This window comes from Acipenser ruthenus, chromosome 58 (assembly GCF_902713425.1).
Source record: "Acipenser ruthenus chromosome 58, fAciRut3.2 maternal haplotype, whole genome shotgun sequence".
Taxonomy (NCBI): Eukaryota; Metazoa; Chordata; class Actinopteri; order Acipenseriformes; family Acipenseridae; genus Acipenser; species Acipenser ruthenus.
This window is the reverse complement of record NC_081246.1, coordinates 3,899,874-3,921,254: the sequence shown is the minus strand read 5'-3', so window position 1 is coordinate 3,921,254 and position 21,381 is coordinate 3,899,874. Positions and strand designations below refer to the sequence as shown.

The 21,381-nt window shown below is 39.0% G+C and overlaps 2 protein-coding genes across 2 annotated transcripts; both read left to right on the top strand.

The window, feature by feature from the left end:
- The first annotated feature begins 608 nt into the window (after positions 1–608).
- On the top strand, positions 609–11,014 carry LOC117968967 (zinc finger protein 345-like). Its single transcript, XM_059017982.1, has 2 exons — positions 609–727; positions 6,173–11,014. The coding sequence occupies exon 2, from the start codon at positions 6,224–6,226 to the stop codon at positions 8,054–8,056; it is 1,833 nt and encodes a 610-aa protein (XP_058873965.1). The 5' UTR covers positions 609–727; positions 6,173–6,223; the 3' UTR covers positions 8,057–11,014.
- A 2,764-nt stretch (positions 11,015–13,778) lies between these two features.
- Positions 13,779–20,141, top strand: LOC131724927 (zinc finger protein 883-like). The gene is made up of 2 exons (XM_059018003.1): positions 13,779–13,821; positions 17,076–20,141. Exon 2 carries the CDS (start codon positions 17,127–17,129, stop codon positions 18,729–18,731), a length of 1,605 nt encoding a protein of 534 aa, XP_058873986.1. The 5' UTR covers positions 13,779–13,821; positions 17,076–17,126; the 3' UTR covers positions 18,732–20,141.
- The last annotated feature ends 1,240 nt before the right edge of the window (positions 20,142–21,381 follow it).

Genomic DNA, 21,381 nt, shown 5'->3' with positions numbered 1-21,381 from the left:
CATAGCAGGGGGTGGCCTAGGATATTGAAGTATTAATGATAAATATTATAGCTCCATAAACATGCACACATTTACTGTATAACTGCACACAGATTTGTTACACCGGCGCTGTGTCGTTTTCCTGCAGCCAGTACTTGCGTGGAGGCCTGGCGCCATCTACTGGGACATGTGAGAATAGCAGGGAGAGGTGTGTTATTCATTTCAATGGGAGAGAGATTATTAAATCTCCAAACGGTATCCAGTTGAAATGAGTGTAGTAACTCGTGTGTGTGTGTGTGTGTGTGTGTGTGTGTGTGTGTTATACATAAGTTATAAAAGGTATTATTAGCAATTTGTAACTTTACAAATGAACCGGCATTTCCTTGCCATTTTATAAACTGACAGATCAGCTGGTAACTTTTATCAATTTTCTATATAATCAATACAACGATAATCTCCTATTTTCATATACATCACCACATATTAATAATAATAATAATAATAATAATAATAATAAACTGAACGGTACCCGAGTATAAAATGCGCCTGTTGTCTTGATTATACGGTAAACTGCCACAGAGCTGATCCCTCATTGGTTACGAGAGCCAATCACCGGAGGATTCCTCGGTTCAGAGTGACCCCACAGCCAATGGCAGGCGAGAGAGGGGGCGGGTTTGTTTTCGCTTCGGTCCCTCACAATATTTTTCCCTGAAGGAGAGAGAGGAGGCTGGAGTGACTGAATTAACGAGTAAGTTTTTAAATATGAATTAATTTGATTCCATTTGTTAACCGGTACGCTTAGCTTTGATTAGTTGTATTGAAAACAACGTGTTTCATGTAAAACTATTTTAAGAAAGTGGTCGAAAATAACAATTGTATATCTACATACACACACAGGCCCAGGCCCACATTTCTGGTCTATTAATTCGGAACATTTTGACATTTTTAAAAACAAGTAACCGCTCCAGCCCTCGGCGCTGCTCGGGACAGTTCCCCCGCATCACCGCCTCATGTTATTTCCAGGGTCAGGTTGCGCTCCGCTCCGCTTCAGACTCTACAGTGTTTGAACATCTTCTCAAATCGCGTGTTGTTTTCTCGCGCTGTTGTCTGCGTGAGCCGCGTAACAGCAGCGCGTGCGTGCGTGCCTGCAGGTTTGCGCGGACATCCGGGCAACTTGGCGCGCACGCACATAGTGAGCGCGTTCACGACACTTTTTTGCCAGCTAGATTGCAGACGGGAGTTTGCGCGTGACGTCACGGTCTGCGCAGACGCAGCGTGGACAGCTTTGGTAGATGAACAACAGTTCTGAGCAGAACCAAAACGGAGGTGGTGTTGAGAGAAATTCTAATCACAGAAGTGGATGCAATCGAAGATCCCTTTGTGCTCCACCAGCTTCATAATTTACAGCATGATTAGAAAATGTATAGTATAAACAGTCCCTGCTATAAAGAGATCATATACATGTTTAAATTAGACAGTTGTTAGACAGTACTGTATTTTGATCTGGGACACAAATAGTTCAAATACTTGCACATATGATCACATATCTCACTTCAGCTACCTGCTATTAAAGCTGGTTTATTCTCCTTAATTCAAAGTAGGTTATTCCCTGTCCCTGAGAGCCTTTCATCAATAACCAATTACACCTGCTGAAAATAACACCGCGGGTTCAGGTTCATTTCAACCGTTTAGCATTATTTTACATGTTTAAACCTTTAGAATAAATATCTGAATATTTGAAAAGTATAATAACTGTGTGGAAAAAGAGTCAAATCATTTTGTATTACAAATCATTCATAAGATAATTAATGACCTGACTGGAAGGTGATTCACACCCCCTGACTCGGTGGCAGTAGCACATGGAGTGAGGATTGTATCTGGTTTCCTACACGCTTCTTTGTCAGCCAGCGCTCGTCTATTGTTTTGATCCGCGGCTGCTCCAGCGCAGTACCTCTTGAGAAGCTGCGCGGACTTTTAACTTAGCAAAGTCTGCGTCTCGTGAACGCAGCCAGTAACTGCACAGCAACCTCGGAGCCTCTGAAAACAAACCAAAACAGACGCGGTTTCCTTTATCGATTGAAGAGTTGCTAGCACATATATTTTTAACACAGTGTCGAGGAGTTGTGTGGTTGTTGGATTCCACAACCACGTCGACATGAAAGACAAGCGGCTGTCATTTTTTGAACGCCCGAAGAGGCGTTTAAGTCCAGATAGAAGGGAAAAGTGGCTTTCTGCTTTCATCGGCAGCATGAAGAAGAGTCTAAATGGAGTCCACCAGACTCAAGGACCACCTGCAGCGAACATTTTATTAATGGTAACATAGTTATACTTACAGTATAAATTAAAGTAATACACAATTATAACTTATACTTAAAATAATAATAATAATAATAATATTAATAATAATAATAATAATAATAATAATAATAATAATAATAATAATAATAGTAATAATAATAAGCACAACATTGTAAGACATTAGCAGCGTGAAGATTAATTTTAGTAGTAAGATCATTATGCATTAATTTACTCCATGCATTTTTTAGTACTCTGTACCGGTTTACCTGTATTGACGTTAGGTAGTCCACGATTAGTGGTAATCACGGTCCGTGAAACCAGACGAAATCACCCAGGTTCCTAGTTTAACAGGTACACACCCAAATAAAAACAAATAAAAGGGGTGGGTCAGCCGATGAAGTGAAAAAACACCCACAGTGCTTTTAAAAGCTAATAACAAATCTGAGATGTGTGGGTGACATTATATTTCATTTGACACAGAATTACCCTATAAATTATCTTTTTACAAAAAACATGCATGTGATATTCCCAGCCTGTCATTCCATGTCATGCAGTGTGGAGTAGTGGTCAGGGCTCTGGACTCTTGACCGGAGGGTCGTGGGTTCAATCCCTAGTAGGGGACACTGCTGCTGTACCCTTGAGCAAGGTACTTTACCTAGATTGCTCCAGTAAAAACCCAACTGTATAAATGGGGAATTGTATGTAAAAATAATGTGATATCTTGTAACAATTGTAAGTCGCCCTGGATAAGGGCGTCTGCTAAGAAATAAATAAATAAAATAAAATTCCACTTTTATTTTGTACATGGGTTTATTTTCAAGAAACAATATTCGGGATTTGAAGATTCCTGTTTGGGATATAGGCTGTCAATCTTCTAGTCAGTGGGTATTTCATTCTCCATTATAGTCAATGGGCATTTCATTCCCCATTATAGTCAATGGGCATTTCATTCTCCATTATAGTCAATGGGCATTTCATTTCCCCATTATAGTCAATGGGCATTTCATTCCCCATTATAGTCAATGGGAATTTCATTTCCCCATTATAGTCAATGGGCATTTCATTCCCCATTATAGTCAATGGGCATTTCATTCCCCATTATAGTCAATGGGAATTTCATTTCCCCATTATAGTCAATGGGCATTTCATTCCCCATTATAGTCAATGGGCATTTCATTCCCCATTATAGTCAATGGGCATTCCATTCCCCATTATAGTCAATAGGCATTTCATTCCCCATTATAGTCAATGGGCATTTCATTCCCCATTATAGTCAATGGGCATTTCATTCCCCATTATAGTCAATGGGAATTTCATTTCCCCATTATAGTCAATGGGCATTTCATTCCCCATTATAGTCAATAGACATTTCATTCCCCATTATAGTCAATGGGCATTTCATTCCCCATTATAGTCAGTGGACACTGGGTTTTGTCATTCGTTTTAGTCTGTCCCATATTAATTAATTGTGCAATGCAAATATCGTTTCCTGAATTCATTGTATATGCCGGGTTTCAGATCGGTCTTCTAAGTCACGGCAGAAGACATTTTTAGGTAGGGCAACATTCTTTCCATGCAGTGAAAAACACATTCATTCATTAATACATAAACACGTTGCCATGAGAGTGACAGCCTGTATTTTATTTTAAAAAGATGCTGTACAGATGATCTCATGTATAAGCATTTTATTTCTAGCATTATAAACATACTTGTCAGTCTTCATGTTTTAATAGTTTCACAATCAATGGATTGTGAAGGTACAATAAGCAACTAATATCGATTCTGTTCAAATCACGTACAAAAGCATTATTTATTTATTTATTCCAAAGTAGCATTAAAATCTAAAAAAATATGGTAAATGGCAGACTACGTTTACAAGAAAAAGAAAGAAAAAAGTTTCAAGTTTGTCTTGAAATAAAACAGTAAACTTAGGATCCCAACAAGTACACACTTGACCACAAATCTTAGCAGACTTACAATTGTTACAAGATATCACATTATTTTTTTTACATACAATTACATTATTTTTTACACATTATTTTTACATACAATTCCCCATTTATACAGTTGGGTTTTTACTGGAGCAATCTAGGTAAAGTACCTTGCTCAAGGGTACAGCAGCACTGTCCCCCACCTGGGATTGAACCAACGACCCTCCGGTCAAGAGTCCAGAGCCCTAACCACTACTCCACACTGCTGCCCCCCTCTTTCTAATAACCTAATGCTTAGTGACTATGTTTTTTTTAGTAACTTTACTAGATTGATGCATTTAAATGTCAGGTTCATGTATTAAGAAAGCAGTGCGACTGATTTGCTAATTTACAAAAGGCGTAAATAATACCTTAAGTTCACGAAGAAGTTTAAAAGCTTAGCCATTTCCTGCTAAATGAAAGATCATCCTTTTCCACAGCTAGCCAATCAGAAGTTAGAGGATGGGAGGTACACACGTTCTAAATGTTTGTATGTATGTGCAAGACTTCTGCAAGTCAGGGTTTTCAGAAACTTGCGTGGCTCTCTAGAGATCTACCAGAGTGTTTTTCTAGCAGCAGAACAAACACAGGAAAAATAAATAAAGAGTATTTGTCCAACGGGAAAAGAATGATGGCAAAACTTGTTGTCCCGGGCGGGCATCGGGGGATCTGAATTACACGCCCCTGATATATAAACTGAAACGGGGTACCATACAGTGAGCTCTCGAACCCGACTGCCACGTCTACAAACTCCTGTCTGGCCTGAACGAGAGGGAATATTGATCAGTTATCTTGTACTCGTTAAACTAGCCGACTCTTATATTTTGTCTAAAGATATATGCTGCAGTAAACTGTGTTTTTTTTATATGCAAGGCTTAGGATATTGGCTATACTTACGATAGGTATACCTACAGGAGAGTTGAGATTGAGTGATCATCTTTTGTTATGTAATATTCTTTACCAGACCTCTCTGTGCTTTACAATGCTTCCCTATGCTTTACCAGACCTCTCTGTGCTTTACAATGCTTCCCTATGCTTTACCAGACCTCTCTGTGCTTTACAATGCTTCCCTATGCTTTACCAGACCTCTCTGTGCTTTACAATGCTTCCCTATGCTTTACCAGACCTCTCTGTGCTTTACAATGCCTCCCTATGCTTTACCAGACCTCTCTGTGCTTTACAATGCCTCCCTATGCTTTACCAGACCTCTCTGTGCTTTACAATGTTTCCCTATGCTTTACCAGACCTCTCTGTGCTTTACAATGCTTCCCTATCATTTACCAGACCTCTCTGTGCTTTACAAAGCTTCCCTATGCTTTACCAGACCTCTCTGTGCTTTACAATGCCTCCCTATGCTTTACCACACCTCTCTGTGTTTTACAATGCTTCCCTATGTTTTACCAGACCTCTCTGTGCTTTACAATGCTTCCCTATGCTTTACCAGACCTCTCTGTGCTTTTCAATGCTTCATTATGCTTTACCAGACCGCTCTGTGCTTTACAATGCTTCATTAAGCTTTACAGGATTATTATTATTATTATTATTATTATTATTATTATTATTATTATTATTATTATTATTATTATTATTGTATATGGTGATGGGACGTAGATGTCACTGACAGGTGTATTATTACTATTATTATTATTATTAGTAGTAGTAGTGGTAGCAGTAGCTCATTGCTGAGAGGGGTTACATGTGTGGGTGCTTTTTATACATGTTTGAATATTTCTCTGTTTAGAACTGTCTTTGTTTCTGTGATTTTGGTCCATCTCTCCTTCCTCCTTGTTATAGAAAATCTCCTTCATCTCACTCAGTGCAGCACATTTGTGAACATGGTAATGAATGGAGTCTGGAGTTGATAAGGCAAGTTCATAGAATTTAACAAAGACATTGTAACAGATTGAATTTTATATTTTCTTTAGGAATTTGTTCAGAAGAGAAAACTGGATTATCCTTGTGAAAGAGAAGATTCAATGATGGAGACTGTCCATGTTAAACAGGAGAGTCCTGTACTAGAATCAGTCCATATTAAAGAGGAGAGTACTGTACTAGAATCAGTCCATATTAAAGAGGAGAGTCCTGCACTAGAATCAGTTCATATTAAAGAGGAGAGTCCTGCACTAGAATCAGTCCATATTAAAGAGGAGAGCCCTGTACTAGAATCAGTCCATATCAAAGAGGAGAGTCCTGCACTAGAATCAGTCCATATTAAAGAGGAGAGTCCTGTACTAGAATCAGTCCATATTAAAGAGGAGAGTCCTGCACTAAAATCAGTCCATATTAAAGAGGAGTGTCTTGTGCTAGAATCAGTTCATATTAAAGAGGAGAGTCCTGAACTAGAATCAGTCCATATTAAAGAGGAGAGTCCTGAACTAGAATCAGTCCATATTAAAGAGGAAAGTCATGTACTAGAATCAGTCTATATTAAAAAGGTTATTCTCAATTATAACCCCTTAAACAGCTTGCAGGGCTCTCTTAGCTGTGTTGACTGTGGGAAGAGGTTCAGTCTGTCAAGCGCTTTGAAAAGACACCAGAAAATCCACACAGGAGAGAAGCCACATCACTGTAATGACTGTGGGAAGAGTTTCAGACTGTCAAGGAGATTTCAGATACACCAGCGAATCCACACTGGAGAGAAGCCATATGTCTGTGCTGACTGTGGGAAGAGTTTCATACACTCACAAAACCTGAAACTTCACCAACAAATCCACACTGGAGAGAAACCACATGTCTGTGCTGACTGTGGGAAGAGTTTCAGTCAGTCAAGCGCTTTGAAAAGACACCAGCGAATCCACACAGGAGAGAAACCATATGTCTGTGCTGACTGTGGGAAGAGTTTCAATCAGTCAGGCTATTTGACAAAACACCAGCGAATTCACATTGGAGAGAAACCATATGTTTGTGCTGAGTGTGGTAAAAGTTTCAATCATTCAAGCACATTGAAAAGACACCAGCGAATCCACACTGGAGAGAATCAATATGTCTGTGCTGACTGTGGGAAGAGTTTCAGTGGGTCAAGCACATTGCAAAGACACCAGCGAATCCACACAGGAGACAAACCATATATCTGTACTGACTGTGGGAAGAGTTTCAATCAGTCAGGGTATTTGACAAAACACAGGCGAACCCACAGAGGAGAGAAACCATATGTCTGTGCTGAGTGTGGTAAAAGTTTTACTCAGTTACACACCCTGAAACTTCACCAGCGAATCCACACAGGAGAGAAACCACATGTCTGTGCTGACTGTGGGAAGAGTTTCAATCAGTTAAGCATATTGAAAAGACACCAGCGAACCCACACAGGAGAGAAACCATATGTCTGTGCTGAGTGTGGGAAGAGTTACAGAGATTTACAAAACCTGAAAATTCACCAGAGAATTCACACAGGAGAGAAACGGCATCCATGTAGTAGATGTGGGAAGAGTTTCAGTCAGTTAGCATATCTTAAAACCCACCAGTTAATTCACACAGGAGAGAAGCCACATCGCTGTAATGACTGTGGGAAGAGTTTCAGACAGTCAAGCAACTTAAAAATGCACCAACGAATCCACACTGGAGAGAAACAACATGTCTGTGCTGATTGTGGGAAGAGTTTCAGGATGTTACAAACCCTGAAACTTCACCGGCGAATCCACACAGGAGAGAAACCACATCACTGTAATGATTGTGGAAAGAGTTTCAGATGGATGTACAGCTTGACAATGCACCAGCTATTCCACACAGGAGAGAATCCTTATCACTGCTCTCCCTGTGGGAAGTCTTTTAATGCTTCCAGTTCTCTTAAAAGACACAAATGCACGTTGTGAAAATTTAGTCAGAATGTGAGTGTGTGTTCATTCATCCACACTCAGAAATTCCAGTCTTTTTAAACAGCAGCTTAATATAAAAACTGAGAACTCTGGTGAATGTCTACAGACGACGCAGATCCCTCAATATTAAACACTGCTCTGAAGCCTTTACATTATAAAGTACATTCTTAGTATGGTGAATGTTTACAGATGATACAGATTTATTGATATTAAACAGTTATCTGAAGCTGTTACATTATAAAGTACATTGTTAGTTTGCAATCCATTGAATATACAGACGCCTCGCAGTGTTGTGTGATACGAGGCAAAGCCGAGTGCCTCCAACCCCTGAGAAGTCTGTATATTCATGTCACAAAGACGGCCGGAGTGGGTGGTGTCAGACCAGAGACCGGAAATAAACAGACAGAGATTTGTGGTTTGGTGCAGCTGAGCGAATGCTTTCGCTCAGCATTTAATCAACAGAACAGAAAATAAAAGGTTGGAACACAAAAACAGGACACGGCACTTGCGCCAAAATAAACAGACATACAAAACGACTAACACTAAACAAACGGTGCACGGACAGACACACAAACACGGTGAGTGAAAACACTTCTTATTATTATTACTTTGCTTTGCTTTTACGTTCTCCTCTCTCTCCCGTTCTCCACTCACCGAACACCTAACCACGACTGAGTGAAAATGTGCATCTATATATACTGTTGTGCTGGGATTCAATTACTAATTAATCATTCACTTGAATCCCAGCACGTGAATTAATTCTGTGCAACCCCGTGCTCACATATTACATTTAACCAGCACGTGAAGTGATTTGTGCTCTCCTCGTGCCTAAATACAAATCTACACTTTAAATATACGTGAAACAGACCCGTTTATATCCCGTGTACCAATCTATACACCAACATTAACACACACACGCACGCAACATACAACACAGATCACACAAATGCACACAGGGGCGGGGCACTTTGCCACAATTCAACATATACTGTGTGGGAGAAATTCATAGTTGTAATTGAATGGTCTTTGTAAAATGACATTTCAAATCTTAAACTGTGAGGCTTAAGATGCTGTGATGTTAATTAACCCTTTCTGGTCCGACATCATTATAGAAACGCAAAAAACGGGTTTCTAGTCGTATTTTCTCCGGAAAAAGCCGAGAAAACCATTCAATGGCCGAGTGGGAACGACAAGAGCCGAGACAAGTCGAAAAAAAAAGGCGTATCTGATGATTAGTCATACATGGCCCTGGTATCAGATAACGGGGCGGTCATAAGTAAACAAGTTGGTTGATAGTGAGTCCCCGCACAGAGAACACGGACATTTACAGAGCTTTTTTGAGATGTTATAGTAATAAAATAATGACTTGGATCACATTATTGAGGTGTTTGGTGATAAAACGAGTGATCAGGAGATGATTGATCGGTATGTACGACTATTATTATTATTATTATGTATTTCTTACATAGGTGAAAGTTATAGCGAACGAAAGGGTGGGGCGAGGCTGGAGATGCCTATAAAGGGTTAAGAAGTGCGACACCTGGTGGATACGAGGTGCCACGACGTTACCCATTATATGAATTGTTACCATGAAACATGGAATGTTTAAGTGAATAGAAATTCCTAATTTCCTTATTTTGAAAGTGAATTGATAAACAAACTTTTACGAGGGTGTAATATCAATCTCTGGGTTTTAGATTTACTGAAACTATCAGATTGAAACGTAACAAATAAGTAATAACATACCTGATTTAAATGGGTTTTAGAATCATTTTAATAACAAATATTGTGGTTTCCCAATATATTGAAATGTTTATTGTGTTTTAATGAAGTTTAAATTGAAAGTAATTCTTACATTATTTTACTTTAATTATTGTATAACATGTTTAACATTTTTATCCTTATATGATCAATTTAACTAGCTGTCACAAAATGAAGTTTTGTTCTATAAATGTTACGAATCCTGTTATCTCTCTCTCTCTCTCTCTCTCTCTCTCTCTCTCTCTCTCTCTCTCTCTCTCTCTCTCTCTCTCTCTCTCTCTCTCTCTCTCTCTCTCCATGGAGGAGGGTCGCTCCCTGTGTTAATGACACACATTGCTTGTGTAAAAGGAAGCGTCATTCAAACTGTAAGCCAATGAAAGGACTGATTTCGGTCAGGGATTAGCTACCTGTTTTACCCGGAAGTGATTGGATCACCAAAGTAAACTTCTCTTTGGGCGCCATATTTAAATCAAAACATGCATGAACTCGTCCTCTTGGATTCAGACTCATCTCGCCATGAAGTAACCATTGAGCCTTCGCTTGCAATGGGGACCCATTCAAGCATCGTACGTATCTTCATCCTGAAGAAGACTCCTCACCGCTACATCCTTTGTTTTTCAACAAGAACCTCATCTCCAGAATAAGTACTACATTTGAAAGACATTAAGATTAAGTAAAATACTGTGTTTGTGTAGAAAAGTCTACATGCAAACCACGAGTAAAAACATTTAATACAGAGTAACACTTTGTGACAAAAATAAAAACAATTCTACTCTGAACAATTGAAAGAAGATAAGACTTTAACTGAACTGGTGCTATTGTGTGCATTTGAAAACAATGTGAACGTCTGAACCGTTTAAACATTGATTGAGTTTATCTACAAGTTCTGAAGTTACTCTAGATTACAATTTAATACTAAATGCAATTGAAGCTGCTTCCGAACTGATCTTGTTGAAACAAAAATGGCGTCTTCATTTGAACCCACACAACAGACGCTGCTTCACCCCGTCACTGTGTGTAATGTGCGTGAGTCCTGCGTGTGCGTGTACAGAAACACACGGAGGACAGCGTGCTCATGAAAATATGTGTTTCAATGTTTTATTCCTGCTTGTGTACTTATAATTCTGGTACCGTGATATATAACGTCTATATCCTTCTTACTTTTGCGAGCCTTAATAAATGTAATCATTTTCATGTGTTGAGTTTGTTATGAGTACTAAAGTAAGTATTTATGATTGATATGAGATCCGTAAACGTATATATTGCACTTTTAAGGTTAGTTTATTGTGACTTAGTAATTTGACTGGTTAACCTCTTTATATTGAAACTGGAGGCATATTTTTATAACTTAGCCTCATATTTATTTTCTATTTTGTTCATAATTCTTTTGATATTTAAAAAATCGATGAATTGTAAATATAATTTTATAACAAATATGAAATTTGTAAAGGAGTAAAACACTACTTTTATATTAATCACATAATGGAGGTGTCGTCCTGTATATTAAAATACATTAATATTAACTAATATGTTTTTATACCAGCAATATAGCGAAAGGGGGGGGAGAGATCCATCCATCTATCTATCTATCTATCTATCTATCTATCTAATATGCATACTTTTACTGTTAGTTTGGTGACTAAGTTATTTGACCGGTCAAGCTTTATTGATATTGAAAAAGAAAAGCATATTTTTATAACCTAGGATATTGAGGTATTAATGATAAATATTATATCTTCATAAATATGCATTACAACAGCCACCCTGAAGGGCCATATTGCATTTATAAAGAGACCAAAAAGTAGCCCTACTTATAACTTTGAACTATACACTAAGTAAAGCTGAGTAAATGTATCTAATTGAAACATGTAAAAATAAGTAAATATTTATTTTTGGTATGTATTGAATTTACATTGATATTGAAAAGATCCACCAGGAGGCGGTGTTGAGGCGGCACTGAATTTTTTTTTTCTCTCAGATGTTGTTTCATCAGAACGGAGGGACGGGAGAAAAAAATATTTAATACCGTCTCGGATTTCATTCGTTTTTAAAGGTGTGTGTCGGAGAGGAGTGGAGAATGTGCAGACGTGGCTTTTTCTGTTTTTTTGTAAGTTTACAAACCACTAAAAAGACATTACTTAAAGCGATGAAGTCAGGGTTAGTGTGTATATTGACAGATTCTCCAGTTTCGTTTTCATTTAGATAGCAGTTTATTCCACATCAGTGAAGCTTGAGATTTGATATTCTTCTCCTTCGACATTTCTTATATTTCCATAGAAATCCCTCAGCATTTTCTTAAGATTTTTATCTGTTTGTTATATTTTCCATTTTGCTATCTTCCAGTTCATTACATTGCTCTTCATCCGAAGCTGCTTGTCTACTCTCTACTGTTGGGGTTGTTTTTGCTGATAGTTGGTCACTCAGTTTTATAGATACTGCACCTCTGTATCTGTCAACAAGATGGCTAGCGGTCCTGTAAATTCAGTGATTTCTAATTTGTGATGAGGCTCCATCCAATATACGGACAGCTGGAGCCTTGCTCGACCAATCCCATCGCTTGTTTAAAATTCCATTGCCAGACCTGGATTATACATTTTATAGCAATAATATCACTGATTTATCTTTTAAAATGTCTTTTTGAACTAGCTTTAAAACACATCCTGAACTGCATTCGAATGAAAATAACAAGCTGTTTTAATCAGTAAGAAGGGTTTCTATTAGTATGATTAGTAAGCTGTGTGTTAATTGTGTTCAGATTAACTTCATACACACACAGCATGCAAATACACACAATACAGCACTGTGCAAAAGAGCTGGCCAAAACATTAGGAACACCTGCCATACACACAGCATGCAAATACACACAATACAGCACTGTGCAAAAGAGCTGGCCAAAACATTAGGAACACCTGCCATACACGCAATCCTGTTCTTGACGCTACAATATAATCCCTTCTTCTTGGTGTCTGTGTTAGTTTACTACATTCTGAAAAGAGTTTAGAATACAATAAAGCCAGTAATTTAAGCAATGTTCTGCCTGCCTGGAACTAGAATGGGGAATGTAAACTAACTGGAAAGTCATCAATCTAGTTTCTGATGAACTAGTTCTGCACAGAAAGCTGAACTCTGGTAGAATGTAGCAAACATTCACTCAGGAATAATATTGTAGTTTCTGTAGAAGCTCTTATCCAATTGTAGATTCAGTGGTTTCCCACGATTGATTAGACTCAAACAAAAATACTGTTAAACTGAAGTCTAGTGGAAGAATGTATTAAACATGCACCCATGCAATCGTATTGACTGTGAAACTGCACACAGATTTGTTACACCGGCGCTGTGTCGTTTTCCTGCAGCCAATACTTGCGTGGAGGCCTGGCGCCATCTACTGGGAGACGTGAGAATAGCAGGGGGAGGTTTGTCATTCATTTAAATGGGAGAGAGATCAATCACCAAACGGTATCTGAAAAGTTAATGTAATAATTTAAATGGTGTATTAACTCATGTGTTTGTATTATACTTGATAGTGATACAAGGTATTATTAGCCATTTGTAACTTCAATAATAATAATAATAATAATAATAATAATAATAATAACTTTATTAATGAACTGGCTATTCTATAAATTAACCAACATTTCCTTGTCATTTTATTAACTGACAAATCAGCTAGTAACTTTTATTCATTTTTGATATAATTAACACAACTATTATCTGTGTGCTTTTTTTAAATACATAAATTAATCTAATTTTTTTCATGCATCAACGGTATCAGAGTATAAATATGCGCCGGTTTTCTTGATTATACGGTAAACTGCCACAGAGCTGATCCCCTATTGGTTAGCAGAGCCCCAGCGCGTCCAATCAGTGGAGGACTCCTCGTTCCAGAATGACCGCGCAGCCAATGGCAGGCGAGAGAGGGGGCGGGTTTTGTTTTCGCTTCGGTCTCTCACGATATTTTTCCCTGAAGGAGAGAGAGGAGGCTGGAGAGGCTGAATTAACGAGTAAGATTTTAAATATAAATTCATTGTATTCCATTTGTTAACCGGTACAGACAGTTGATTAGTTTTGCTGAAAACAATTTGCTTCATGTGAAAATATTTTAAGAGGGTCATTTTTTTCCGTGTACGAAAGTAATAATTGTATCTCACACACACACAGGCCCACTTAGAGGGGAGTCCGGGGACATTTCCGCGCCGCACTGCTCCTCGAAAAACTAAAAAAACAACAAAACTTAAAAATCAATTCTGTTCAATTAATATCAAACATTTAAACATTTTTAAAAACGCGTAACCGCTCGAGCCCTCCGCGCTGCGCGGGAGCGTTCGCGTTCGCGCGCGCCGCCGCTGCACGTAAACAAACAAGCCGTCCTTGTTGTTTCCGGTGTGAGGCTGCGCTCCGCTCCGCTGCAGACTCGACAGTCCTGAACACTGAACCGATGCGCTTCTGTGCGAGGCTAATGTACGCGCTGTGCAAATACCAGCCATGCATTAGAAACATACAGAGAGAAACGCTGCCTGTGTGTTTATGACTCGCACTGTCAGTGCACGCCTCAGTCCTGCTCTAGGAAAGCATTTCCCACTAGTTTTTATTTGAAGTATGGATTTGTTGAATAAGTTGCTCTGTCAGTTTTCATGTTATTTCTCAGCTCTGTACTGTAGTGAAGCTCGGACCCTGGAAAGGAGGGGGAGCGCTGTGTATTATTGTGACTTATTTGGGTTGAATTGAAGCACGTCCTGTTTGTACTGAATAGGTATCCCAGCTACAGTACCGCTTAAAAGCGCTCGGTGAAGCTGCGTGATGACGTCATCACCAACGTGCTTTCACAGGTTAAGGGTTATACAATGCTTGAAAATGTAACGGTTAAAACTAAGTTTGCCTACATGAAAACAAGTTGACTTGTTTATAACACTGTGTGTCTTGGACAAGGGATGGTTGTTTATGGAGAAAACATCCATGAATCAGGTTACATGCAGCTGATGCTTCTAGGTTATAAAAATCACACAATTGTCTCGTTTGCTTGTGCACGTGTTTGCAATAACACTGGTAAAGCACTTTTGGTCAAATAAGCTTCACAACCTGTTTTGTTTTTGTTTCCTGTTTATTCTTCAAAATTGATTTATTTAAATGAAAATTCCAAATCAGGTCTATTTACTCTTTGAAGCCAGTGGCTCCTCCGCCAAATCCAGTTGCTGGAGCCCCTTCAGGAGCAAGTTGGTTGCTATCATATTCAACTGCTTAAAATACAGCAACTTTCTCAGACTCTAAAGTGATACTAAAACAGTTACTTCATGTCTGTACTCACTTGTTTGTTGCCTCTTTCTGCTGAATTGTTAACCTATGGAGCTGATGACTGAAATGAACTCAGCATGTTTCTATTTGAGGTATTCTGCAGGTGTTGTGTATTGAATTGAGTCCAGTTGTAATATGGAAACAGCATGCTGCAGCTCCCATGCTCAGTGTTAGTGAAGTCCTGATCTGACAGCATGCTGCAGCTCCCATGCTCAGTGTTAGTGAAGTCCTGATCTGACAGCATGCTGCAGCTCCCATGCTCAGTGTTAGTGGAGTCCTGATCTGACAGCATGCTGCAGCTCCCCTGCTCAGTGTTAGTGGAGTCCTGATCTGACAGCATGCTGCAGCTCCCATGCTCAGTGTGAGTGGAGTCCTGATCTGACAGCATGCTGCAGCTCCCATGCTCAGTGTTAGTGGAGTCCTGATCTGACAGCGTGCTGCAGCTCCCATGCTCAGTGTTAGAGAAATCCTGAGCTGACAGTATGTAACACACACAGCTCTTATAATTACATGGCACCGTTTATCTTTCATTAAAAACAAGTTTAAATTGCAGCGAGTTCGTTCTGCTAACTTCAACGTTAAATACACCGCAGCAAACACATTGTCATATTTTCATTAGCACAATCTGAGAGCTGCATGTAGTGAATAGCAGTTATCTTTTACTGCAATCAGGTAAGTAGTTTTTTTTTCTCTTGAGGAACACTAAGCGGTCTCCATGTCCTGGTTTGAGTGCACTTCTCTGTGCTGTCCCTACATCTCCAGCAGTGGAGAACACTCTGTCAGCAGAGTCTGCTCTCTGGGATGCACACTAAGCGGTCTCCATGTCCTGGTTTGAGTGCACTTCTCTGTGCTGTCCCCACATCTCCAGCAGTGGAGAACACTCTGTCAGCAGAGTCTGCTCTCTGGGATGCACACTAAGCGGTCTCAATGTCCTGGTTTGAGTGCACTTCTCTGTGCTGTCCCCACATCTCCAGCAGTGGAGAACACTCTGTCAGCAGAGTCTGCTCTCTGGGATGCACACCAAGCGGTCTCCATGTCCTGGTTTGAGTGCACTTCTCTGTGCTGTCCCCACATCTCCAGCAGTGGAGAACGCTCTGTCAGCAGAGTCTGCTCTCTGGGATGCACAGGTAACCCTTTGCCAGCGCGCTCACATGCTCCACATAGTTCTGAATGATTTTGTGTTTCTCGCGCAGGCTGTGCATATGGAGTTATCCTACCTTCATGTGCTGACTGATCTGATGCTGTCATTTCAAATGGACTCTCAGATTGGTTGTGTTCCCTGAATGCTTGATTCAAGCCTCTTACACACAGTGTGACTCTTCTCAAGAGACCACACTGGATTTTCTAAACCGTCTGGAAGCAGGTTCGATTGCAGCATCGCCCTCCTTTATAAATGAATGAGATTGTCAGCATTAATGACCTCCGCTCAGCTGCTGGTTCAGAAGAATCTATCGTCTCGCGGCCCCACGTGTTGCTACAACTGTTTAAATAATGTACCTGTTAGTTTTCTTTTCATTGTTAACATCCTGACAGCGTTTTACATGTGCACTGCTAGTTTAAGGGTTATTGTCAAACAGGAAACACAGCGATAACAATTCATGATGTGGTACGAAACAGAAATGCCAGATCACTTATGTTTTTTTTTAAATTGCTCTTCCTTCAGTGATTTAGAGAACAGCTCTCGAACCCCAGCGCACTAGAGCAGCCATTTTGAAAAGATGTGTGGTTTACTGAGTGGTTAAACGTGTGGGTGATTTTTATACATGTTTGAATATTTCTCTGTTTAGAACTGTCTTTGTTTCTGTGATTTTGGTCCGTCTCTCCTTCCTTTATAGAAAATCTCCTTCATCTCACTCAGTACAGCACATTTGTGATCATGGTAATGAATGCAGTCTGGAGTTGGTAAGGCAAGTTCATAGAATTTAACAAAATTATTGTAACTGATTGCATTTTATATTATCTTTAGGAATTTGTTCAGAAGACAAAACTGGATTATCCTTGTGAAAGAGAAGATTCAATGATGGAGCCTGTCCATATTAAAGAGGAGAGTCCTGCACTAGAATCAGTCCATATTAAAGAGGAGAGTCCTGCACTAGAATCAGTCCATATTAAACAGGAGAGTCCTGCACTAGAATCAGTCCATATTAAAGAGGAGAGTCCTGCACTAGAATCAGTCCATATTAAAGAGGAGAGTCCTGCACTAGAATCAGTCCATATTAAAGAGGAGAGTCCTGTACTAGAATCAGTCCATATTAAAGAGGGGAGTCCTGCACTAGAATCAGTCCATATTAAACAGGACAGTCCTGTACTAGAATCAGTCCATATTAAAGAGGACAATCCTGTCCTAGAATCAGTCCATATTAAAGAAGAGAGTCCTGTAATAGAATCAGTCCACATTAAAGAGGAGCTTCCTGAACTAGACCCTGTCCGTGTTGAAACAAGCAGCTTGCCGGACTCTCTGTCCTGTACAGAATGTGGAAAGAGTTTCAGACAGTTACAAAGTCTGAAACTTCACCAGCGAATTCACACAGGAGAGAAACAACATGTCTGTGCTGACTGTGGGAAGAGTTTTAGTCAGTCAAGCAACTTAAAAATCCACCAGCGCATCCACACTGGTGTGAAACCATATGTCTGTGGTGACTGTGGGAAGAGTTTCAGTCAGTTACACAACCTGAAACGTCACCAGCGAATCCACACTGGAGAGAAACCATATGATTGTGCTGACTGTGGGAGGAATTTCAGATGTTCACAAAGCCTGAAATATCACCACCGAATCCACACTGGTGAGAAGCAACATGTCTGTGCTGACTGTGGGAAGAGTTTCAGATGTTTACAAACCCTGAAATATCACCAGGGAATCCACACTGGAGAGAAGCAACATGGCTGTGCTGACTGTGGGAGGAGTTTCAGATGTTCACAAAGCCTGAAATATCACCAGCGAATCCACACTGGAGAGAAGCAACATGTCTGTGCTGACTGTGGGAAGAGTTTCAGATGTTCACAAAGCCTGAAATATCACAAGCGAGTTCACACAGGAGAGAAACGATATGTCTGTGCTGATTGTGGGAAGAGCTTCAGCTGGTCAGACGCATTGAAAAGGCACCAGCGAATCCACACAGGAGAGAAACCATATCTCTGTGTTGACTGTGGGAAGAGTTTCAGTCAGTCAGGAACTTTGAAAGATCACCGGCAAATTCACACTGGAGAGAAACCACATGTCTGTGCTGACTGTGGGAAGAGTTTCAGACATTTACAAAACCTGAAACTTCACCAGCGAATCCACACTGGAGAGAAACCACATGTCTGTGCTGACTGTGGGAAGAGTTTCAGTCACTTACAACACCTGAAACTTCACCAGCGAATTCACACTGGAGAGAAACCATATGTCTGTGCTGACTGTGGGAAGAGCTTCAGCTGGTCAGATGCTTTGAAAAGACACCAGCGAATCCACACAGGAGAGAAACCACATGTCTGTGCTGACTGTGGGAAAAGTTTTAGTCAGTCAGGCCATTTGAAGAAACACCAGCGATTCCACACAGGAGAGAAACCTTATCACTGTACGCACTGTGGGAAGAGTTTTACTACTTCCTGTTCTCTTAAAAGACACAAATGCAAGTTGTGAAAGTTTAGTCAGAATGTGAGTGTGTATTCATTCACCCGCACTCAGAAATTCCAGTCTTTTTAAACAGCAGCTTAATATAAAAACTGTGAGAACTCTGGTGAATGTCTACAGATGATACAGATTTATCAATATTAAACACAGTGCTCTGAAGCCGTTACATTATAAAGTACATTCTTAGTTTGCAATCCGTCGAATTTACAGATGCCTCGGAGCGTTGTGTGATACGAGGTGAAGCCGAGTGCCTCCAACCCCTGAGAAGTCTGTATATTCAACGTATACGGTGTGGGAGAAATTCATAGTTGTAATTGAATGTACTTTATAAAATCACATTTCAAATCTTAAACTATGAGGCTTAAGATGCTGTGATGTTAATTAAGTGTGTCTTCCCCCAACCTTCTCCCATAACATTAGTACTTTGTATTTAATCATATCCTGATGTAACTATCACTATTTAATCATATCCTGATGTAACTATCACTATTATCTGCTGTATTATTGAATTGTGGTTTGTCACACTTGTACTTTGCTTGAACAAAAGTTATTATATTTCTTGCTCTTATTGTATTACTTGTATTGTAACACTTGAAATGTATTTGCTTATGATTGTAAGTCGCCCTGGATAAGAGCGTCTGCTAAGAAATAAATAAATAATTTGAGATCTGCTTCAAAGGACTGGATATTAATAACAGAGGGTCGTAAATATTTAAATTGGTTTCAGTTTAGATTGCCTGCCAGTGTGGTCTAAACAAACAGAGTTGAATCTTATCTGTTAATTAAGAAAGTCTGTCTGGAAGCCAGGATACAAAGAAGTGCGACACCTGGTGGATAGGAGGTGCCATGACTTCAACCCATTAAATGAATTGTTACCATGAAACATTGAATGTTTAAGTGACTAGAAATTCCTAATTTCCTTATTTTAAAAGTGAATTGAAAAACAAACCTTCACGAGGGTGTAATATTAACTTGTGTAACAATCTCAGGGTTTTAGATTTACTAATAAGTATCAGATTGAAACGTAACAGATAGTAATAACTTCACTGATTTAAATGGGTTTCAGAATCATTTTAACAACATTGTTTAAGGATGCTTTCCCAGTAACACTGAAATGTTTATTGTGTTTTAATGAAGTTTAAAGTGAAAATAATTCTTACATTATTTTACTTTAATTATTGTACTGTGTTTACCATGCTTGCAACAGTAATTTAGTTCAGAGAACGAAACTGGCATTTTTATCCTTCTAGGATCAGTATAACTAGCTAGCACAAAATGAAGTTTTTTTCTGTGAATGATATGAATCTTTGTCTCTCTCTCTGTATGGAGGAGGGTCACTACCTGTGTCAATGAAGCGTCATGTGTTAATGCTGGTACCATGATTATATTCTTACTTTTGTGAGTCTTAATAAACAATCATTTTTATGTGTTGTTTCTTTTTGCTTGTTTTGAGTACTAAAGTTAGCAGTTATGATTGGTTTGAGATCCTTAAACACACACACACACACACATATATGTCCTGCATAAGGTATGTAGGTGACTAGTTCAATGATGCTGACCTCATGATGCATTCATTAATTGATTTGTTTGCTTCATAAGAAACAATAATCTAAACGACGCCAATTTGAAACATGAATAAGTTACCAAAGTACTTGTTTGCTTCATATGAATCATTAAAAAGTGTTCTTTTTAATTAGGGGAAGCTTCAATGAGACACTGAAGGATCTGAATTGTAAACCACTGAGAATCACCTGAAGCCCCAATGAAGCATTGAAGCACTTGTTTGCTTCATATGAAGCACTGAAACATCCAGCCTATTGAATAGTGTGGAACACAGAACAATTTGAATGGGCTGAAGCCTTCGTTTACTCTGAAGCCCTCATAATGATTTCATAAGGCATCATTTCACTGCTGATTACACGCATACATCTAGTGCCCTAATATTGGAGTAAGGTTTTTTAAAATGTTTTTATTATTATGTTTTAATTTTAAATTCACTAACTACAAATCATTGTTCTAACAATGAAGTGGGTTGTGTGGATTTCTTCATATTACAAATAATCATGATTATGAAGAAGGGTTTAGAAGTGAAGGGTTTGAATAGTTCATAGCCTTAAAAAAACAAACAGACCATGATTATGACATAATTAAACAATATCGCAGGAAATAAGCATTAATACACAGTTTTGTTTCTCATATTTTATTACAAAAACTATCACAATTCACATTTAATGGAGAAAGTATATTTAAAATAATTAAACAGAACAATCAATTAAAAAAGAAGAATTAAACATTTGGCAAGAATAAGATAATATATTGAGACATTGAACGTTGATCCTCCATCGTATAAACGTACCTGCTGTATCCTAGGCGCATTTCCTAAAACAAACTGAATAATAGACTAAAAATCGGGTAGAAATCATAGAAACCGACATTCAGTAAAAAAAAAAAAGTCATTTTTTGGTAAAATTTAGAATAAACCTTAAATGCGAAACACTATTTATCCTGTCACGGCTTCAGAACAGTTTATTTTTTTTATTAAGCTGCTGTTTAACTTTTCATGTCATATTTTGGCTTTCCAATCTTGTTTTTTTTGCATGGGTGAAAATCGCACCCTGTGAAAAGACCCCAGGGAGTTTTAACCACGCATATGTATATT